Consider the following 18,143-nt stretch of genomic DNA (forward strand, 5'->3'; position numbering starts at 1 on the left):
GAATTTACCTCTGCTAATGAGCTAATGGACGTTAGACCATGCTTTACAAGGGTCCATGTAAACTTCTCAGTCTTTTCAGAGTTAGGGAGGAATTCAGTGCTGTCAGTGTATAGTGGGACTGATATTGCATCATCAGGATTGCCAGCTAAGCATCAAGTCAGCCAACATGACTCATACAACTGGCCAACGTCCTATGCCTGTGATGAATGCTGTTTTAAGTCGCTCTGGTTTGAGAATGTATGTGTGTATGGAAACTTGTTCTAGTATCACAGTATGGTGCAATATGTAGAAAGACAGGAGAACAATATGAACTATTGGAGTGGACATCCCTTTAGAGGAATTCTAGTGAAACTCCCCAACACAATATATAGACAAGGATGTTCTTGAGGAGGCTGGACTTCAGGAAGAAAGCTTAGTTCGTCAAAGGCCCTAGGAAGAAAGGGGGGCAACTCATGAGGCTCTTACAGCCAGATACAGTACTGAGCACGTCACACAGGCAACACTATTGATTGCCCCAAGAATTTTGCCAGTTGAATACGGAGAGTAACAGTTTATAGATAAGGAAATGGATGCACAGAGAGGTGCCGTTTCCTAAGTTCATGTAACTAGTAAACAAGAGCTACACGTGCACTAGGCATACGTGACACCCTCCCCCCCATTACCCTCCCTCCCAAGCACAAGCTCTGGGCACTGATCCAGTGGACCTGTTGATGGATATTGCTCTGTAAAATGCTTCCTCAGAGCTCATGAGATTGCAATGAAAACTACTCTTTCTACTGACTGCTATCTCTGAGGAAGGCTTCAATTACCCACTCTCTGGTGCTTTGGGAATGTTCTGTTTGACTTCTCTGTGCTGTGTGTGTTCATATAATAGCTCAGCTGGGTGTCATTAGCACATTTTCTCCCAGAGTTTAGACAGTATATTATTACGTGGTGACTAGGCAATTTTATTCCCCTGTTTTCATGAATGCTCTTTAATTAATCCATAAATTTAGAGGGCAGGTTTAGAAACCAGATGACATTATTTAAGGGTTTTTCAATAACATTTTGTGCAGGAATTTGAACAGTGACAGATAAACTAAGAAGAAACTTGACATCCTGGGCTGTTTAGCATTGTTCCAACATAGCTGTGTTCTAAATCAGTCCAGTCCATAGTGAAATAAAAATGGACTGGATCTTTTGTCAGGTGACTTTACTACATGCCATCTGGGCAGACAGTTTGTCTCTATAGATCCCTTCCACAGCCTTTATGTACAGCTTTGGAAATTGCCAATCAAATCCTGGATGAGTAGACAACTCATAAAAGCCAACCTTAGCCTTGTTGACAGACCTGGATTATTAAAATTTTACACCTTTGTAAAAATATAAAAAATATATTTCTAAATATCAATTTTATGGGGATGTCATGTCAGTTCTTTTTTTCTTTTTCTTTTCTTTTCTTTTTTTTCCCTACCATCTATGTGGTTTGTGCTATTGACTGGTAGGAGACCAAGGCAGAGAACAAAGTGTCAACATTGTAGGGTGTGTGGAAAGAAACAGGAAAGATAAGACCAGGGTTTTGGTTTCTCTTAGGTTGTCACTGACAGCACTATAGGTAAAACAGTTATCACAAAGTGCAGGCAAGGTCAAGCTGAGAAGGTAACGAACGTAGTATCAAAAGTGGAGGGAGAGAACTGACTACTGAAAGTTGTCCTCTGACCTCCATGTGTGTACTGTGGTATGCAGTCCCTCCCCACACATACAATAAACAAATTCCCTCCAAAAATTTGAGAATGCGAATGAAGAAAGAAAGATATGCTTGCTTATTGCGTAAGTTTATATGATATACTGGTAGAAGAATTTATTATAATTCATAGACTCTACATGTGTCCTTTTGTGTGTCTATGTACATGTTCATGTGTATGTATATGTCTGTCTGTCTTGGGTAATTTTCTATTACTGTGACAAAACACCATGACCAAGAGTATTAGTCAGAGTTTCCTAGAGTAACAGAAGTTATAAAATGTGTCTTTCTGTGTATAGAAAGAGGATTTATTAGAATGATCTTCAGACTGTGGTTCAGCTAACCCAAGAATGGTTGTTGGGAAATCCACTCATCCAGTCTTTATCATATGCTTGAATCCCAAAGAAGTAGGCTCCAATGCCAATGAAGATATAGACTGCTAGAGAGGGCAAAAGAAAACAAGTGAAGAGAGCTTCCTTCTCTAATGTCCTTTATATAGGCTATCAGTAGAAGGCATGGCCAGATTAAAGGTGGATTTTCCCATCGCAAAGACCTGGATTAGAAGTTGGTCTCCCACTTTAAATAATTTAAGGAAAGTTCCTCATCAGTGTGTACGGTCTTTTGCATTTTAATTAATTTTTAATGTAGTCAAGTTAACAACCAAGAATAGACATCACACCAAGGCAACGTATCAAAGAAAATGGTTTGATTTTGGATTATGGTTTTAGAGGGCTGGGACATATGATGACAGAACAGTGCTCACATCTTGATATGCAAGGAGGAGGCACAGAGAGAACACCAGGAATGGCTGGTCTCTTGAAACCTCAAACTCACTCATAGTGGCACACCTCTTCCAACAAAGCCACGGGAGCCTATGGGGGCATTCTCATCAATCCTACCAAATTCCACTTCCTAGTCCCCATAGGCCTGTAGCCATACCATTATGCAAAACTAACTTAGTCCTACTTCATGAGTCCCATCGACTTTTACAGTCTCAAAGTTGTTTAAATACCCAGAGTCCAGGTGTCTTTTGATCCTTGAGGCAGTGTCATAATTCAAAACCCCTGTAAGATAAAAAAAAGCCCTAAATCAATGCTTGCAGTGCACAATGTCACAGAGTCTATATTACTATTGAAAATGGAGGAAAGGGGGTATAGGGAGGAAATTCCAAACCAAAATACCACACCTTCTAATCCTTCCCAAGCAGTTCCAACAAGCATTCAAACCATATGATTAAGTATTCAAATATATGAACTTTGGGGATTCATTCTCATCCAAATTACCACGGTGTCCATGTTTGTCTGTGTGTGTCATAGGGGAACTGGGCCAGCAATCCACAGGGGCCCACCTACCCAGCCCACCTACCCACTGGTGCTAATTTGCAAGTGTGGACTACACCAGCTGGACACAGCATGCCTTACTGACTGAGTTATCTTCCCAGTCCTAACTCTGGTTTGTAAATGGAAAATATTGGAATAGCTGAGCTGGAGAGATGCCTCAGTGGGTAAAGCCATTTCCTGTGCTAAGTCTTGTGATGGAATTCCACCCCTGCAGCACTCGTGAAAGTGGAAGGAAAGAACAGACTCTACAGAGGTGTGCTGTGACCTCGTTAGGTGCTGTCATGGACGTGGACACCAGACAGAAACACAATCATACAAAAAAGTTTTTAATGTTTAATATTAAATACATCATGACCCCATTCCTTCATTCTGCGCTGCTGAGGCACTGCCTTTGTAGCTTTATCTCTCTGAGCCTCCAGTTGGGAGGCTCGCCCACGTTCAGATATCCTGCGTGCACGCGTCATTCAGAAGGACACATGGCCTGGTAGATACTGAGAAACACAGTGACCTTTCAATGACATAGCGGACCTGTAGATCCTGGTTCTCCAGGGAGTCTTGCCTCAGAACTTGTGAAGCCCTTCAGGAGTGCTGTAGGAGGGTTGCTCATGCTGGACACTCCCACACCACAAGGTCCAGTCTCGCTTTCGGTCCTGTGTTGACAGATGTAACTGGTTTCTGAGCATAGATGACATGCAACCTGACATGGGCTACAGATTGGCATCTCTACTAAAATGCCATAACTCAACGATAAAGATGTTCGATGACTGAATCTAAGCAGAAATGCTTTAACGTATTAAGAGTGGTATGTGATCTAATTGCTACCTCTGGACCATGGCCGTGAGACCAAGTGTCTACTGAGGTAGACGTACTCTTGGTTCTGTGGGGGACTATGAGTTTTAAGACAAGGAAATACTTTTCTGCTTATTGTAAAGTGTTTTCTTTCAAATATTATTATTTGAAATGAAAGTGGGGTATATCGTGTGTTTTACATGTGAGGTAACTTATTGATAATAAAATATAAGAGTATTGGGGAGTGTTGGCATTTGCTCACTTCAACCTGCCTATTGTTCAATTTTTATATTAATGTGTCCATTAAATTTGAAAGCATTTCTTTGCACAAATGAAGAAAAGGCATTTTCCAGTCATGGTCCGTGTTAGTTAACATCCTATCAACTGAAGAAAGGTTTGATATATAATTTTAGTGTCCCCTTGATGGTATATAAAATCTCATAAACTACCTATAAAATTCTATATTTTATTTTCTGCTCTGTGCACTTTGATCTAAGTGACCTGTTTTTCATTTTTTTTCTTTTATGGCACCAAATGGAAATCTAGTGGTAGAGGAAAAAGCAGTCCTCAGCTCAAATGAGCAACCCGTGCAAGCTGCACAAGAGATGCGCACACTGAAGGAAGAAGCCATGGAGAAAGATGAACCTTCCCAGTCTGAGGATACTGATGCCTCTGTGGGACTGAGGGAGAAAGCCGAGATGGGGGAAGATGGTACCTGCCGTCCCCAGGATGCTGACATGGATGGGGGACCGAGGGAGAAAGCAGGGATGTTGGAGAATGGTACCTGCCATCCCCAGGATGCTGACACGGATGGGGGACTGAGGGAGAAAGCTGGGATTTCAAAGGTTCCTTTAGGGGAGAGGAGCCCTACAGGAGAGCAGCAGGCATCAGCAGAACAGGTCACAGAGACAGGGCAGTACCCTCTGCGCATAGCTAGTGAGGTGGAGGCAGGCACGGAAGGGAGTAGAAGGCATGGGGAGGAACAGTTGATCTCCATAGAAAAGGTAGCAGCAGGAGCCTCTGTGTTTCTAAGTGTAGAGCAGGGAGTGGACAGACAGAGGGATGAGGACCCGGACAGGCAGGCCTCGCTGCAGACAGGGATGGAGGAAGGAAGAACAGTTTCTCAAGGGGAGCAAGAATTGGAGAAGGCAGCCTTTACAGACAGCACAGGGCTTAGCTCAGAGACTCTTGGGGAAGCAGCCATTCTGAAAGAAGCAGGGACTTCTGAAGTGAAGGAAGCAGAGAGGGAGATGGGCTCCCCCAAACCAGATGGAGACCAAGGTAAAGAAGGAGCTCTTGCAGAGCTGGAGGTCATGGGGCCTGTGGTGGACACAGGGCCAGAGAGAGAGGACGGTTCTGAAGAGGCAGCACTTGGGGGAGAGAGAGCAGCCAGAGGGCGGAAGGAATTTCTGGAAGCAGAAACTCCCTTCAGCTCCTCAACAGGAGAGCCCCAAGCAAGCCCCTGGGAGGATTTCCCAGGCAACCATGAGGAACTCAGTAAGGAAGATACAGCAAGGGAGGGAATCATCACTGACACAGAATCCACCGAGGAACGGGATGTGAGAGCCGTGTTCCCTGGGGAATTAGCTGCGGCTGGAGGCATGGAGAAAGCTGAGAGGCCCACACCACCTCTGAGGGAAACTGGATCTGACAGAGAAGAGGAGACAGGGGCTGAGGTGCTGAAGACAGAAGACCTGTTAGAGCACAAAGTCAAAGGGGAAGAGGAGGGCACAGTGAGGGAAGTGGGTTTTGAGGAAGAGGCCTGTGCATCCTCCCATGAGACGGAGGCTGATACTGAGAATGCAGAACCCACAGGGGCAACTGAGTCGGGGGAGGTTACAAAGCTTCCGGAAGAGCTACCCGAAGAAAGAACCATTACTTTGTTTGAAGCAACACCTCAGTTTGAGAAATCACCGGAAGAGAGTGCAGCCACAAACACAGAACATCAAGGAGGAGAAGAGTTGCCAGGCCAGGAGAGCGAGGCTCCGTGGCCTCAGGAGAGGGGGCTCAGTCATGATGGAGAGGGGCTGTTAGGAGCTCCTGGACCTGAGCCAGCAGACAAAGCACAGGGACCAGAGGGTATTTTCACAGCCAGAGGTGAAGAGTGGGCTGCCGAGGAGCCGGACAGCCACGTGGAACCGGAGAGACTGGAGGAAAACGGGCCTTTGCAAGTACAAGGAGGGGACATTATGAGAAGGACCCAGGGAAATCTTTCCAAGGAAAGGCTCACCAGGGCAGTGGTCTGTAGAGAAGCCGAGGTTGAGAAGCCTCAGGGGGAAGGGGACGGGGATAAAGAGTGCTCTCCAGGGACAGAGACTGTCGGCCTGATAGTGCAGAATTGGATCACGGGAGGAAGCACAGTCGAGGCTCAGGAGGATCCACAAGAAGGAGAAATCGAAGACTCTGCAGAGTGGAGAGAGGTGTCAGAGGAATCGAAGTCAGCTGATGGGATCCCTATGGCCTCCTCCTCTGCAGATGCTCAGCAGGAAACGTGGGACAGAGCAGGTGAGGCTCTAGGAGAAACAGCCGATGAAGAAAGGACCTTGACTGAAGACATGACGCCAAGAGCAGAGAAGGTAGCAGTGGTGGAGGAAGTGACATCAGCAGGGGCTATGGCAGAGACCCAACAAGAACAGGCTCCTGAAGTGCAGTACTCAAGGCCGGGGGAGGACAGAGAGGGAGGGGAAGCAAAGGCTTCTCAGCACCCAGGTATGGCTGGGGAGGAAACAGGGGCTACAAGAAAGGACGAGGAACACCAAACCGGAGCAGCTGGCGAGTTCAGAGGATCAGTGTCTCAGTCAGAGACAGCTTAGTTAGCAGAGTGTGTCGAGAGGCAGCACCTCCAAGGAAACTGGATTTTTCTAGAGCCCAGGAGAGACTGCAAGAAGAACTTGAGAGAGCAGATGTTCCCTTGAACACAGCTGAGTAGGAGGTCCCATGGCGGCTGGTGAGCTCCAGTCTGGCGTGTTTCCAGGACATATAGAAAGCTTGCATGGCTCTCCTGTCTGTGGTGCGGGCTTCACTGGTGTTTCCTATGTTCTTATGTGTTCTTCAGTTTCGTACTTCTTACCCCCAAGCTGGCCTGAAGTGTCTTGTGAACACGGGGAGGCAATAAAGCACGTGGAGGAGGTCGATCAGCTCTCTGTGTAACCCTTTAGTCCTATAAATGGGTTCTCCTGAAATGAGGTCCGTATGCCTCACAGGACTCAAGGACAAAATACACAATATAGAGAGAAGTCGGACACTGAGGAGCTTGGGGAGGAGAAAGAAATATATATTTGTATGAGAATTTTAAAAGGCATACAGAGAAGAATGTGCCCTCAGCTGCAGAGCCAAGAAATAAAGGGTTAAAAGTCAGTTCAGAATTCTCCCCATTAGCTTTCTTTCATACACACATATAAAATCCACACCCTCGACTGCTCCCAAATCACCACCAGCGCTTTGGATTTTGAAGGATGGACTAAAGCTCTCTTGTGGCCATTTAATCTTACAATGCTTCTATACGTTTATCTCTGATGTTTTGCTAAGTTTAATAAATGTACGTTTTCCATGCATAGATGACAGATACTGTACATATTTAATATACACTGTTTGAAATTCCTAAGTTTTGAATGGTGTAAGCAAACACCAAAATATATTTATTTTACAGAGTCTGTTGTTTCCAAGATATCATCAAGTAGCCAGCACATACATACTAATATTCTGAGTGATTTTACCCTCAGTGTATCTTTTTTGTTTTCCACCAGGATATTGTGAAACTGTCATGGTTAAAGACGTGGAGTGGGGACAGATGGAGGCACGTTGCTCCCCAGGAGTTCAGAGTTTCTTTTAGCTCAGTGCTAGCCTGAGCCAGTCTCAACTGTAGACCCTGGTTAGTAGGTTACTAATCGTGGTGAAATAGCTCAAGAAAATTTCCCCTCAGGGGAGGTGTGGCCCCAAACAGAGAATGAGGGGAACTGAACATTCTGCACATCAAAGTAATGATTGTTTCTCAAACATTTGACTTTCGCCAAAGTTTATCAGTAGGTGAGCCCTGATGGCTTGATTTTGTTTAAACCACTTTTTATTCAATAGTTAAGCATTAGTCTCAAGTTCATGCATGGGGATCATATTTTGGAAATTTGCCATCTCTTGGAAAGGTTAACTTTTCCTCTTTACAACTGGGGGTTGGGGAAGGTAAAGTGGGAACCTTCCTGAAAATGTCCTTTGAATGTGTTTGTATCTGGTTTTCTCTGGTAGAGTAGAAACGTGTGGCTTTCAGCATTTTGTCCCTGGGAGATTGTCCACCAGGCTGCTCAAATGTAAGTGAGATATGTATGTAATCTAGGTAAGTGTGAGAGGAGTGTGATGACCAGAGTGGGAAGACATGGTCCATAACACACATTCTGGGAAGACGTGGTCTGTCACACACACCCTGAGAAAACATGGTCCATCAAACATACTCAGGGAAGACGTGGTCTATCCTACGTTCTCTGAACCTGATGTCACCCTGAAGATCAGCAGCCCACACACCCCAGGGTTCTGTTATTTCAAACCTGAGTGACCCCACAGCCCGCGGCAAGATAGCAGTCACAACTGCTCTCCAGATGATACCCAGATATCAATTCCTTGTTAGCTACCAGCCTGCTCTGATGGGCTGGATTTCCTTGAAGACAGTCCACACTCCAGAGCTCCCACTGTTGACCCCTTTCTCAAAGTGCGGAGATGAAAAATTTCCAAGACAGCAATTTCCCAGCCAGGAGGAGAGACAACCTTTTATGGGGCACTTTTATGAGTGAACTCTTGCCCCATAAAAGCTTCAGATATATCTGGTTCTACATGAACCTATGCATCAATATTTCAATTTTTCTTGATCCTATTATGACGCCAAAATTGAAAAGTCATATTGTCTGCCCCCTAACCCCCGTGTTGCTATTGTCTAGGTGTCCCGTTATTATAGATGGTTTTAATTTTGATGAACAATGGAGCTTTGTGATAATTAGTGATAGACAGAGCCATCCGTACTGGAGCAGACCTATTGGCACAGAGAGTGGACAGATCACTTCATCGGGGACGTCAGTGCATTGAGCTTACCACCAGCTTCTTCTCATACTTAGAAACGGCATAGAGTGTTGGGGGGTGGGCAGGGTAGAAAGTGCTGTTATAGGAAACCTTGGAGTGATCTTAAAGTGTTCCACTGCTCAGGTAGGTCAATGGTTAAAACAGATCTCATTTTGGTTGCAAAGCAGAGGGCAGGAGCACTGTCAGGTTCATCTCTGCCTCTGTGTCTTTCCTTAGTCGTGCGTGTGGTCAACCTGAGGAGATGATAGTCACCTTAAACATGATGAAGCCACTCTTATGTATTACTGTGCGCAATGAACTTGGAAGACTTGCCCCTCCCCACTGAATAACAAGTTGATGGAATCGGGCCACAGCCTCCCTACCCCTCGCCCTGGTCTGTGGCTGGCTCTCCTCTACTCCTAATCTGGTTCCATGTGCACTGTGACCTCTACAGGACTTGCCCTTGGTGTTGGCCCCCCCCCCCGAGCCACAGAGTACTTTAAACACAGGACTGACGAGAAAGATAGCAAACTCCTTAATCACTTTGAAAAGTGAGTTTTGCGCGATGTGTTAAATGGAAATTGCCTTGGATTATTTTTATATTTAACACCTTCCATCAGCCCAGCCTGTAGTGTAATTCTACAATCTGCATGTGGGTTTAACTGTGAAATTCGGTGTTGTGATGTTTTGATTGAGTAAAATTTTATCTCTGCAAATATTACACCAATAAAATTATGCTTAGCAAAACTGATTTTCCCCCCATAGTTTATTCATTATTTAAAAAAAATACGTTTGCAGGCTTGACAGGAGAGTTTTCTTAGAAAAGAAGATTAGACTTTTAAGATGTTTCATGTTATTTTCTTGCAGAATTTGAATGACAAGAACAGATAAAGGAGGGAAGTCTTACTGGGCTGGACGTCTAAGCGTGTGTGTTTGCAGGCTGCCTGCGTTCATCTGCACTTTCTACACTCCTGGGCTAATGCCAGAGGAGAATTATTCCCACCACTTTATCGACAAGCGTAAATGGGAGGTCAGTGTAGTTAAGTGCCTGTCTGAAGTCACAGTCAATCGCAGGTCACATAACTTCTACCTCAGACGAGCTTGGAGACACTGGACATTATGTCTAGGAAGACTCTAGGCTAAGACACTAAGTGCTGGTTTCCACCTGTTTCTGCTGAAGGAGAAGACAACTTGCTAATACATCTTCTAAGAGAGACAGAGAGAGAGAGAGAGAGAGAGAGAGAGAGAGAGAGAGAGAGAGAGAGAGAGAGCTTTCATCCAGTACTCATCAAAGAACATGGAGTTTCACACGGTTCAGGAGGTGACAGACTGTCAAGGAAACTTAGGAAGAATTGGGCTTTATGATTGAATTTTGACGGAAGCTTTTCCTGACACTTTATAAACTTCATGGAGGTAAATTTACAGCACAGGCAAGTTCTCTCCCCTCCTTATGATCAATAATTTGCCACCGTTAGTGCCCTTGGAAAATGATTGTTGGAACAAAGAAGAGAAAATCTCAAAGGAATGTATTTAGTGGGTGAAGTATTTGAACAGGCTCAAGGACGCTCCGGAGACGCGGCTGTGATCTTGAGTAATATTTCCTCCGGTCCGTCTCTACACTCGGTTTTATCACGAAAAAGAAGTTCTCTGTCATGATGGTTTACAGAAGAGGCATGAGAGAATGGGAGTTAATAAAGCTGGAACTCTTTAAGAGTCACTTCCAAACTAATCCTTCAAAAACCACTCTACCTCAGCCTTCCCTGTTTTCTTTTTTTCCTTTGTTTAATTTTCTTTCTCCAGATACACCCAATGATGGGAAAAGTATGCTCACCACAATGGCTGGGGCCTCATCTTAAGAGATGAAAGTGTGGACAGTGTGTGTGTGTGTGTGTGTGTGTGTGTGTGTGTGTGTGTGTGTGTGTGTATTTTTTCCCCTTCCAGACTGCTCAGACTCTTTAGCCATCTGTGTGACCCTTCCCTTACAGTATTTTGGACAGTACACCCATTTTTAAAATGAAAAGGAGGCACTAGAGAAAATTCTCAGAGACAACCTGCTGTCAGGCTATCTGCTTTGCAGATGTCGCCTGGCCTTTATTTAGTACATACTCACAGTTAAAGGTGTAGGAAGGACTCATGCATTTTGGGAGAAACCTCTTAGTTTACCAGAGGTCTGGACACTGTTTTAACACTGAGGAGTGATGGATCTTTTCATGGTCTGTTGCCAAGGCTGGACCTCCAGCGGCAGGTTGTCTTAGAATGACCTCATGACCAGCCTGTGCTCACGGTTGTGCATGTCCTCTATGCTTCCTTGACCACCACAGAGGCTGAGTCTCCCACCACTTTCTAGTTTACTGTGGTTTGCTGGTCATCAAATGACCCCGTTTAGACAAAGGGATGAAATGTGATAAACGTTGTAGAGACTCTTTGATGGATGGTTAACAGAACCTTCTGGAATAGTTGTGGCTATTTGCTTCCCGAAAAACTAACTGAGGACCAGACTGAACCTTCAGTCGGTTTTGAATTAGAAAATACATTTTGTAGTAGTTTATTCTCTGGTGAATTTCGTTAAATCAGCCACAGGGAGTTTCCATGAAGTGTTTTGCTGTACGATGTTACGAACCCCATCGTATCCATCCACTTATGTGGTATGCATAAATGTTGTGTTTTTTACACCTATAAAAATAAAACACCAAGTGGATAAAACCGATGCTGAATACCCTCGCTCTAGCAGTAAGTAATATTTGTTCACAGTCACAAAAACTAATTAGAAACAAAAGTCACTCATTCTCAGAGATACGACGTCTAAGTTTTTATGCGTGGTGTTTATTAAAATTTATGATGCATGCATGCGATCTTGATCAAATGTGAACATCTGATAATCCCAAGGGTGCTCAGTCTAGAAGAAATTTAATACAAAGAGCCTCGGGGACACAGGGATACTTTTAAAATTGAAGTTTAACAGATATATTAGTTGGGTGGCAGAGAAATATGTCAGGAAGGGCATAAAATCCAGAATAGAGAGAGATACTCAGGGCATAAGATTCCATTTGTAAAGCAGGATGGAAATACAAGCTTAAAGGGAAAACACAATGATTTTCTAATGCTAAAGCAAAGCTTAGGCCTGTACCTCTGACAACAGATTCCTGAAGTCAGGGCCCCTAAAAGTGCCCCAGTGCTTGCTTATTGGTTGGGACCGGCTTTGGGAACAACCCTGTGTGCTGAGAGAAAAGCTGGGGGATGAGGCAGCTGCTGCTACAGTTGTACACAGCACAGCCACTTAGGGGAGCCACAAGGCAGCAAAGGAGTCGGGCAAGGGTCAGGCCTCTTGATTCCCACAGCAGACCAATCCCTCGTCAATACTGCTCAGGTACTTTCTGCAGGTGAGAGCATTTCCCATGCTCATGTCTCGCCCCCAGCTAAAGCGACATGTGCTGCCAAATCAATGAGCGGGCCATGAAGGTTTTAGTGCAGTGCCTGTTGGGATCTAGGGAAGGAAGCATGATCTATCCTGTGCCCATGTGCACCAACAGAGAGCTCTGATAGCAAGTGAGCATTAAGGAACAAGGCACGGCAACATCTCCAGGAAGGACAAGGGCTTAGTCTTCCTGAAATACTGTTTGCAGCATGACACCCTTCTGTTATGGGTGAAGCAGCCACAGGCAACACTAGAATGAGCTGACGTGGTCCTGTTGTAACAATAATTTGTATTAAGAAATGCATGTGTTGGCAGGCTTGTCCTGAGGACTCTAGTCTGACAGTCTCTACTAAAGTCCACAGGTGAACAGGTTTATAACTGTGGAATAGTCTCACACCTCAGGTCGAAAGCTATGACAAAGTCACCAACAGGAAGCAACTTAAGACAAGAAGGGTTGATTTCTGTTACAGTTTGAAGGGTTACAGTGCTTCACGGGAAGGTCATCATGACAGTTCTTCGTGGGAAGGTCATGGGGACAGTTCTTCACGGTGAGGTCATCGTGACTGAGCATGAGGCTAATGATCAAACTGTGTTCACAGTCAGGAAGGAGGAAGAAATAAATCTATGCCCTCAACTTGCCTTCTGATTTATTCTGCCCATGAAATTTGGGATGTATCTTCCCACCTGTCTTAGAGTATCGATACCTGCACAGACATCATGCCAAGAAGCAAGTTGGGGAGGAAAGGGTTTATTCAGCTCACACTTCCACATTGCTGTTCATCACCAAAGGAAGTCAGGACTGGAACTTAAGCAGGTCAGGAAGCAGGAGCTGATGCAGAGGCCATGGAGAGATGTTACTTGCCTTGCTTCCCCTGGCTTGCTCAGCTTGCTTTCCTATAGAGCCCAGGACCACCAGCACTACCCACAGTGGGCTGTGTCCTCACCACTTGATCATTAGTTGAGAAAATGCCTTACAGCTTGATCTCATGGAGGCATTTCCTCAACTGAGGCTCCTTTCTCTGTGACAACTCCAGCTTGTGTCAACTTGACACACTAAACCAGCCAGTACACCACCTCTATTGGCCTAATGAAGAAACTCTCCCACAAATATGCCCAGATATTGGTGATTCTAGAACTTGTCAACTCGACAATCAGATTATCTACCACAGTCTTAAAAACATATATTTTTCTTAATACAAAAGTCTGAGGGAAATCTACTAGAAAGAAATAACTAACCATAATCTCACGGTGAAATGGAAGCTTTGCCGCCCTTTAAGAAGGTGACTATAGTGCTTAATCTCTGTTTTCAGTCCTTACCTCCCAGCATCAGTTCCCACCCCCTTTCAGAATGTAAATGTGAGCTTCTATAAAGAGAGAAGTGTTGTAGGTTCAAGATAACACATTTCTTGTACCACGGGCTGTCTTCCTGGAGAGCACAGACTCCGTGAGAAAAGGGTTTGATTCCAGGACTATTGAGCATTTTTGTGCCAAGACATGTGTGGTCCATGGCTCAAGCTCAATAACTATGGTATGAACAAGTGAGCTCATGGATCAGAAGGCTGCTTTCTGCTGTAGTAGGGGGGTGACAGTCATGGGACTGTTCTATATTGTTCTGAGCAGCCTTTAGGACAAATTGATGTTGGTAGGATACAGGGAGTATTCGGATAAAACAAGTATCTGATAAAACATCACTATCTGCAGGGATGCTGACGACCCAGAGGCCCTTCTGTTCCTCTTCAAATATCATGCAGGGGTAGCAGTGTCCCTGAGGGTTGAGAGATGGTTCATAGTTGCTGGGGGCAGAAAACAGGGTAGAAAATTACTCATCAAGAGGTTGACAGGCAGCCCAGCTTCTTATAAGGCAGACTTCTTTCTGAGAGACTGAGAATTCCACTTCCTAATGAAATCCCCTCTCGAAGATCAGTATTTTTGCAAACACTGACACAAGCTCTAACACACAGCAGAGGCTGAGAGCTTTTATTGTCCCCCTGACTACCAAGGTTCATCCTTGAAGATGGCAGAGGTTCTATAGGCTGTACATACACGTACACACCACACACACACATGAACACACATACCTGACCAGAATCTGCCTGAATAGCTTGTCACTGCTGCTGTTTCTGTTCTCTGCTGCTTCTTAGACGTGTGAGTGAAATGACTTAAGCTTAGTCTGTGGATGATGTGCAACAGCTAATAAACCTTTCTGTCACTGTGGGCTCAAAGCTTAATATCCGGTTTCACTGTTACCTCCCACTGTCTTCAGCACAACATTGATTTCTCCTTTTTGTTTATCCATATCACAGCAGACTCTTTCCATCTTTCCCATATTCTACTTGAATTCCCTATTTTAAAAACAGCAATATATATAATATTTTAATATAATCCTTATTTTAATAACATCACTTACTTGAAAACTGAGAGAATCAATAAATTTTCAAGTATTTTTAAGCACAAAATATTCATAAATTCAACTTTTCCAAGAAGGAGATTTTTGGATCATAAAAATGCTAACAGTGGAGACGGAATGCTTTCCACGGCTGAAGCTTAAATGAGAGTTTAACACAATTGTCTTAAAATGGTTATGAAGAGATTTTAACATCTCAATGGTCTTGTTATTGGCATTTAACACAGTAATTCTCCTTTTAGTGGCATTTAAAAAGGGATGCTCTTGTTAGTGCCTTTTCTTCTCTTATTTCAACTTCAAGGAAGAGTTCACAGATGGGTCAAGGAAACAGTTAAGTTGTTTGAAACTTTAGAAAGCAAAGAGATTAAGTATTCCAGACTGAGCATCCATTTTTCTTCCACTCCCCTTTTTTTATACCTCATCTGTTGCCTTTGTTAAAATGAGGTAGGTTATGGACTCTTGGCTCCTTTAAGACAAGGGGTGGGCTCTCTTTGTGCTGTTGTAACAAAAATTTTAGATTTATTAATTATGCCAATGTATTTCTATTTCTTTGATGTTAGGAGATTAGGTCATCCAAGATCAAGGATTCATCATGTCTGGCGTCTTGTGAAGACTAAGTTCCCAGTTTATCATGGGGATGGGTCAGCAGGGGAAGGGGGCTGTCTGATTTGATGGCCTAGTCACCTCTGAGGGAGCCTGGATGGGTGTCAATTTCCTGATTTCTGTTCTATTACCGCGAATTGAGAAGATGTTATATTGGGGGAAACTAGGTGAGGAATACCAGGACTTTGCCAAATAACAATTCCTGATAATTATTATTCAAGTAAAACCTTTACAAAAAAGAATATTAGAGTGGGAACTTGTGTGGTATAGAGCAGTAGTTCTCAACTTCCCTCATGGTGTGGTTCTTTAAAACACTTCCTCATGTGTTGCTGACCTCATCCATAACATTGTAGACATTTCTTCATGTGGTGCTAAGCCAACCATAAAATTGCTGACACCTACTCATGTGGTGGTGCCTCCAATTGTAACATTGTATACATTTCCTCCTGTTATAGTGACCTCTAACCCAACATTGTAGATACTACCTCAGGTGGTGACCCCAAACATAACATTGTATATGCTTGTAACATTGTCTTTACTGCAGCTCTGTAACTGTGATTTTGCCACTGCTTTCTGATAGCCTCAGGTGAGCCCAGTGGCAGGGGTTACTTCTCACAGGTTGAGAACAACAGTGGAGAAGTAAGAGAACGGGAAGGAAAGGTCACAAGTCTCTACCTAGACTTTCAAAGAGAGAAAGAGGTACAGGGAGCCTGGCTAAAACCACACACACCGCACAGCACACACATGACTTAGTCTAGCTCTCCAAAGGCTCTGTGGGATGGAGCTTAATGTGACAGCAAACATTCATTTACGAGTCGTTTGCTCTGTGATAAGATCGCTGCTCCATCCAGCAGTGTGGCAGCCTCTGTGAGTTAGTAGAGAACCTATCATCTTCTTTGTGGAGACCCAGACAATAGCTACTTCAAAATCAATGGTGTTGCTTTTGCAGTTATTAGTGGTTATTAATGTTTTACAAATAAAAAATGTGAGTTAATGTGATCGGAAAAGAGAACTCCATGGAGTCTACAAATCATGAGGAATCAGGACTTTTAAGGCTTTAAGGCAGTTTACTTAAAATTATATGTATGGAATGAAGTGGGGTTGTCATTTTCTCAGGAAAGAACTCATGAAGGCTTGCAAGCTCTTGCTGGTTGGTCAAGGTAGTTCTGATTAATTGCAGGGTATGTGTTTATATCATGATTAATCACACCTAATATAGCAGTGATATTTGACAGGAAAAATTGCCAACGACGAAGCTTTTCTCTATGATGCTTGAGTTGTATTAATATTTTAAATTAGTTAACAGCTTAATGGGTAAAGTGGGGAAAAGCAACAAGCTAATTTAGTCTCCACTAGCATCTTGAAGCATTCAGTACCTGCTATTGCACATTCTGCCAAATTTTCCATTTGTATTAATAACTTATCACTCCCATTAAACATGCATTTTCCCTAAAGCTTAATGTTTCTTCAGTGGAGACCAATTAACATGGACAGTCTCTGCAGCCAGCCAATTACTTTAATTACTGGAATTTTAAAAATGTGCTTGCTTTGCATAGATTTGACCAGCTAAACTTGTCCAAAGAGTGCATTAATTTCATGTTCCAAGAGATGGTAAGACTTTCAGTGAATATGTGGACACCAAGAAACCTTCTTTTGGCACAGGTAAGTGCATATGTAGTATGGTGAGTGTGTTTGTGCACCTCTTTCTCTCTCCCTCTCTGTGTGTGTGTGTGTGAGTGTGTGTGTGTGTGAGTGTGTGAGTGTGAGTGTGTGTGAGTGTGAGTGTGTGTGAGTGTGTGAGTGTGAGTGTGTGTGAGAGAGTGTGTGAGTGTGAATGTGTGTGAGTGTGTGAGTGTGTGTGTGAGTGTGTGAGTGTGTGTGTGAGTGTGTGAGTATATGTGTGAGTGTGTGTGAGTGTGTGAGTGTGTGAGTGTGTGAGTGTGTGAGTGTGTGTGTGAGTGTGTGTGAGTGTGTGAGTGTGTGAGTGTGAGTATGTGAGTGTGTGTGAGTGTGTGAGTATGTGTGAGTGTGTGAGTGTGTGTGAGTGTGTGAGTGTGTGTGAGTGTGTGAGTGTGTGTGAGTGTGTGAGTATATGTGTGAGTGTGTGTGAGTGTGTGAGTGTGTGTGAATGTGTGAGTGTGTGTGTGTGAGTGTGTGTGAGTGTGTGAGTGTGTGTGAGTGTGTGAGTGTGTGAGTGTGTGTGAGTGTGTGAGTGTGTGTGAGTGTGTGTGAGTGTGTGTGAGTGTGTGAGTGTGTGAGTGTGTGTGAGTGTGTGAGTGTGTGTGTGAGTGTGTGAGTGTGTGTGAGTGTGTGAGTATATGTGTGAGTGTGTGTGAGTGTGTGAGTGTGTGTGAGTGTGTGAGTGTGTGTGAGTGTGTGAGTGTGTGTGAATGTGTGAGTGTGTGTGTGAGTGTGTGTGAGTGTGTGAGTGTGTGTGAGTGTGTGAGTGTGTGTGAGTGTGTGAGTGTGTGTATGTGTGAGTGTGTGTGAGTGTGTGAGTGTGTGTGAGTGTGTGAGTGTGTGTGAGTGTGTGAGTGTTTGTGAGTGTGTGAGTGTGAGTGTGTGAGTGTGAGAGTGTGTGAGTGTGTGTGAGTGTGAGTGTATGTGAGTGTGAGAGTGTGTGCATGTGTGAGTGTGTGTGAGTGTGAGTGTGTGTGAGTGTGAGAGTGTGTGTGCATGTGTGAGTGTGTGTGAGTGTGTGTGAGTGTGTGAGTGTGAGTGTGTGAGTGTGTGTGTGAGTGTGTGTGTGTGAGTGTGTGTGTGTGTGTGCATGCGCGCGTGCTCACATTCATGTGGATGCAGGTATGTGTAGAGGTCAGACGTTGATAC

General features: G+C 44.1%; 1 protein-coding gene across 2 annotated transcripts in view; it reads left to right on the plus strand.

Moving 5' to 3' along the window:
• Erich3 (glutamate-rich 3) overlaps positions 1–9,645 on the plus strand; it is a 102,047-nt gene extending 92,402 nt beyond the window's left edge. For both annotated transcript variants that reach the window (NM_001433090.1, NM_001433091.1), the window contains 1 exon segment: positions 4,399–9,645. In NM_001433090.1, the coding sequence (NP_001420019.1) occupies positions 4,399–6,665 (2,267 nt within the window). In that variant the 3' untranslated portion in view covers positions 6,666–9,645.
• Positions 9,646–18,143: the final 8,498 nt, after the last annotated feature.

Source organism: Rattus norvegicus, chromosome 2 (assembly GCF_021556685.1).
Source record: "Rattus norvegicus strain SHRSP/BbbUtx chromosome 2, alternate assembly SHRSP_T2T, whole genome shotgun sequence".
Classification (NCBI taxonomy): domain Eukaryota; kingdom Metazoa; phylum Chordata; class Mammalia; order Rodentia; family Muridae; genus Rattus; species Rattus norvegicus.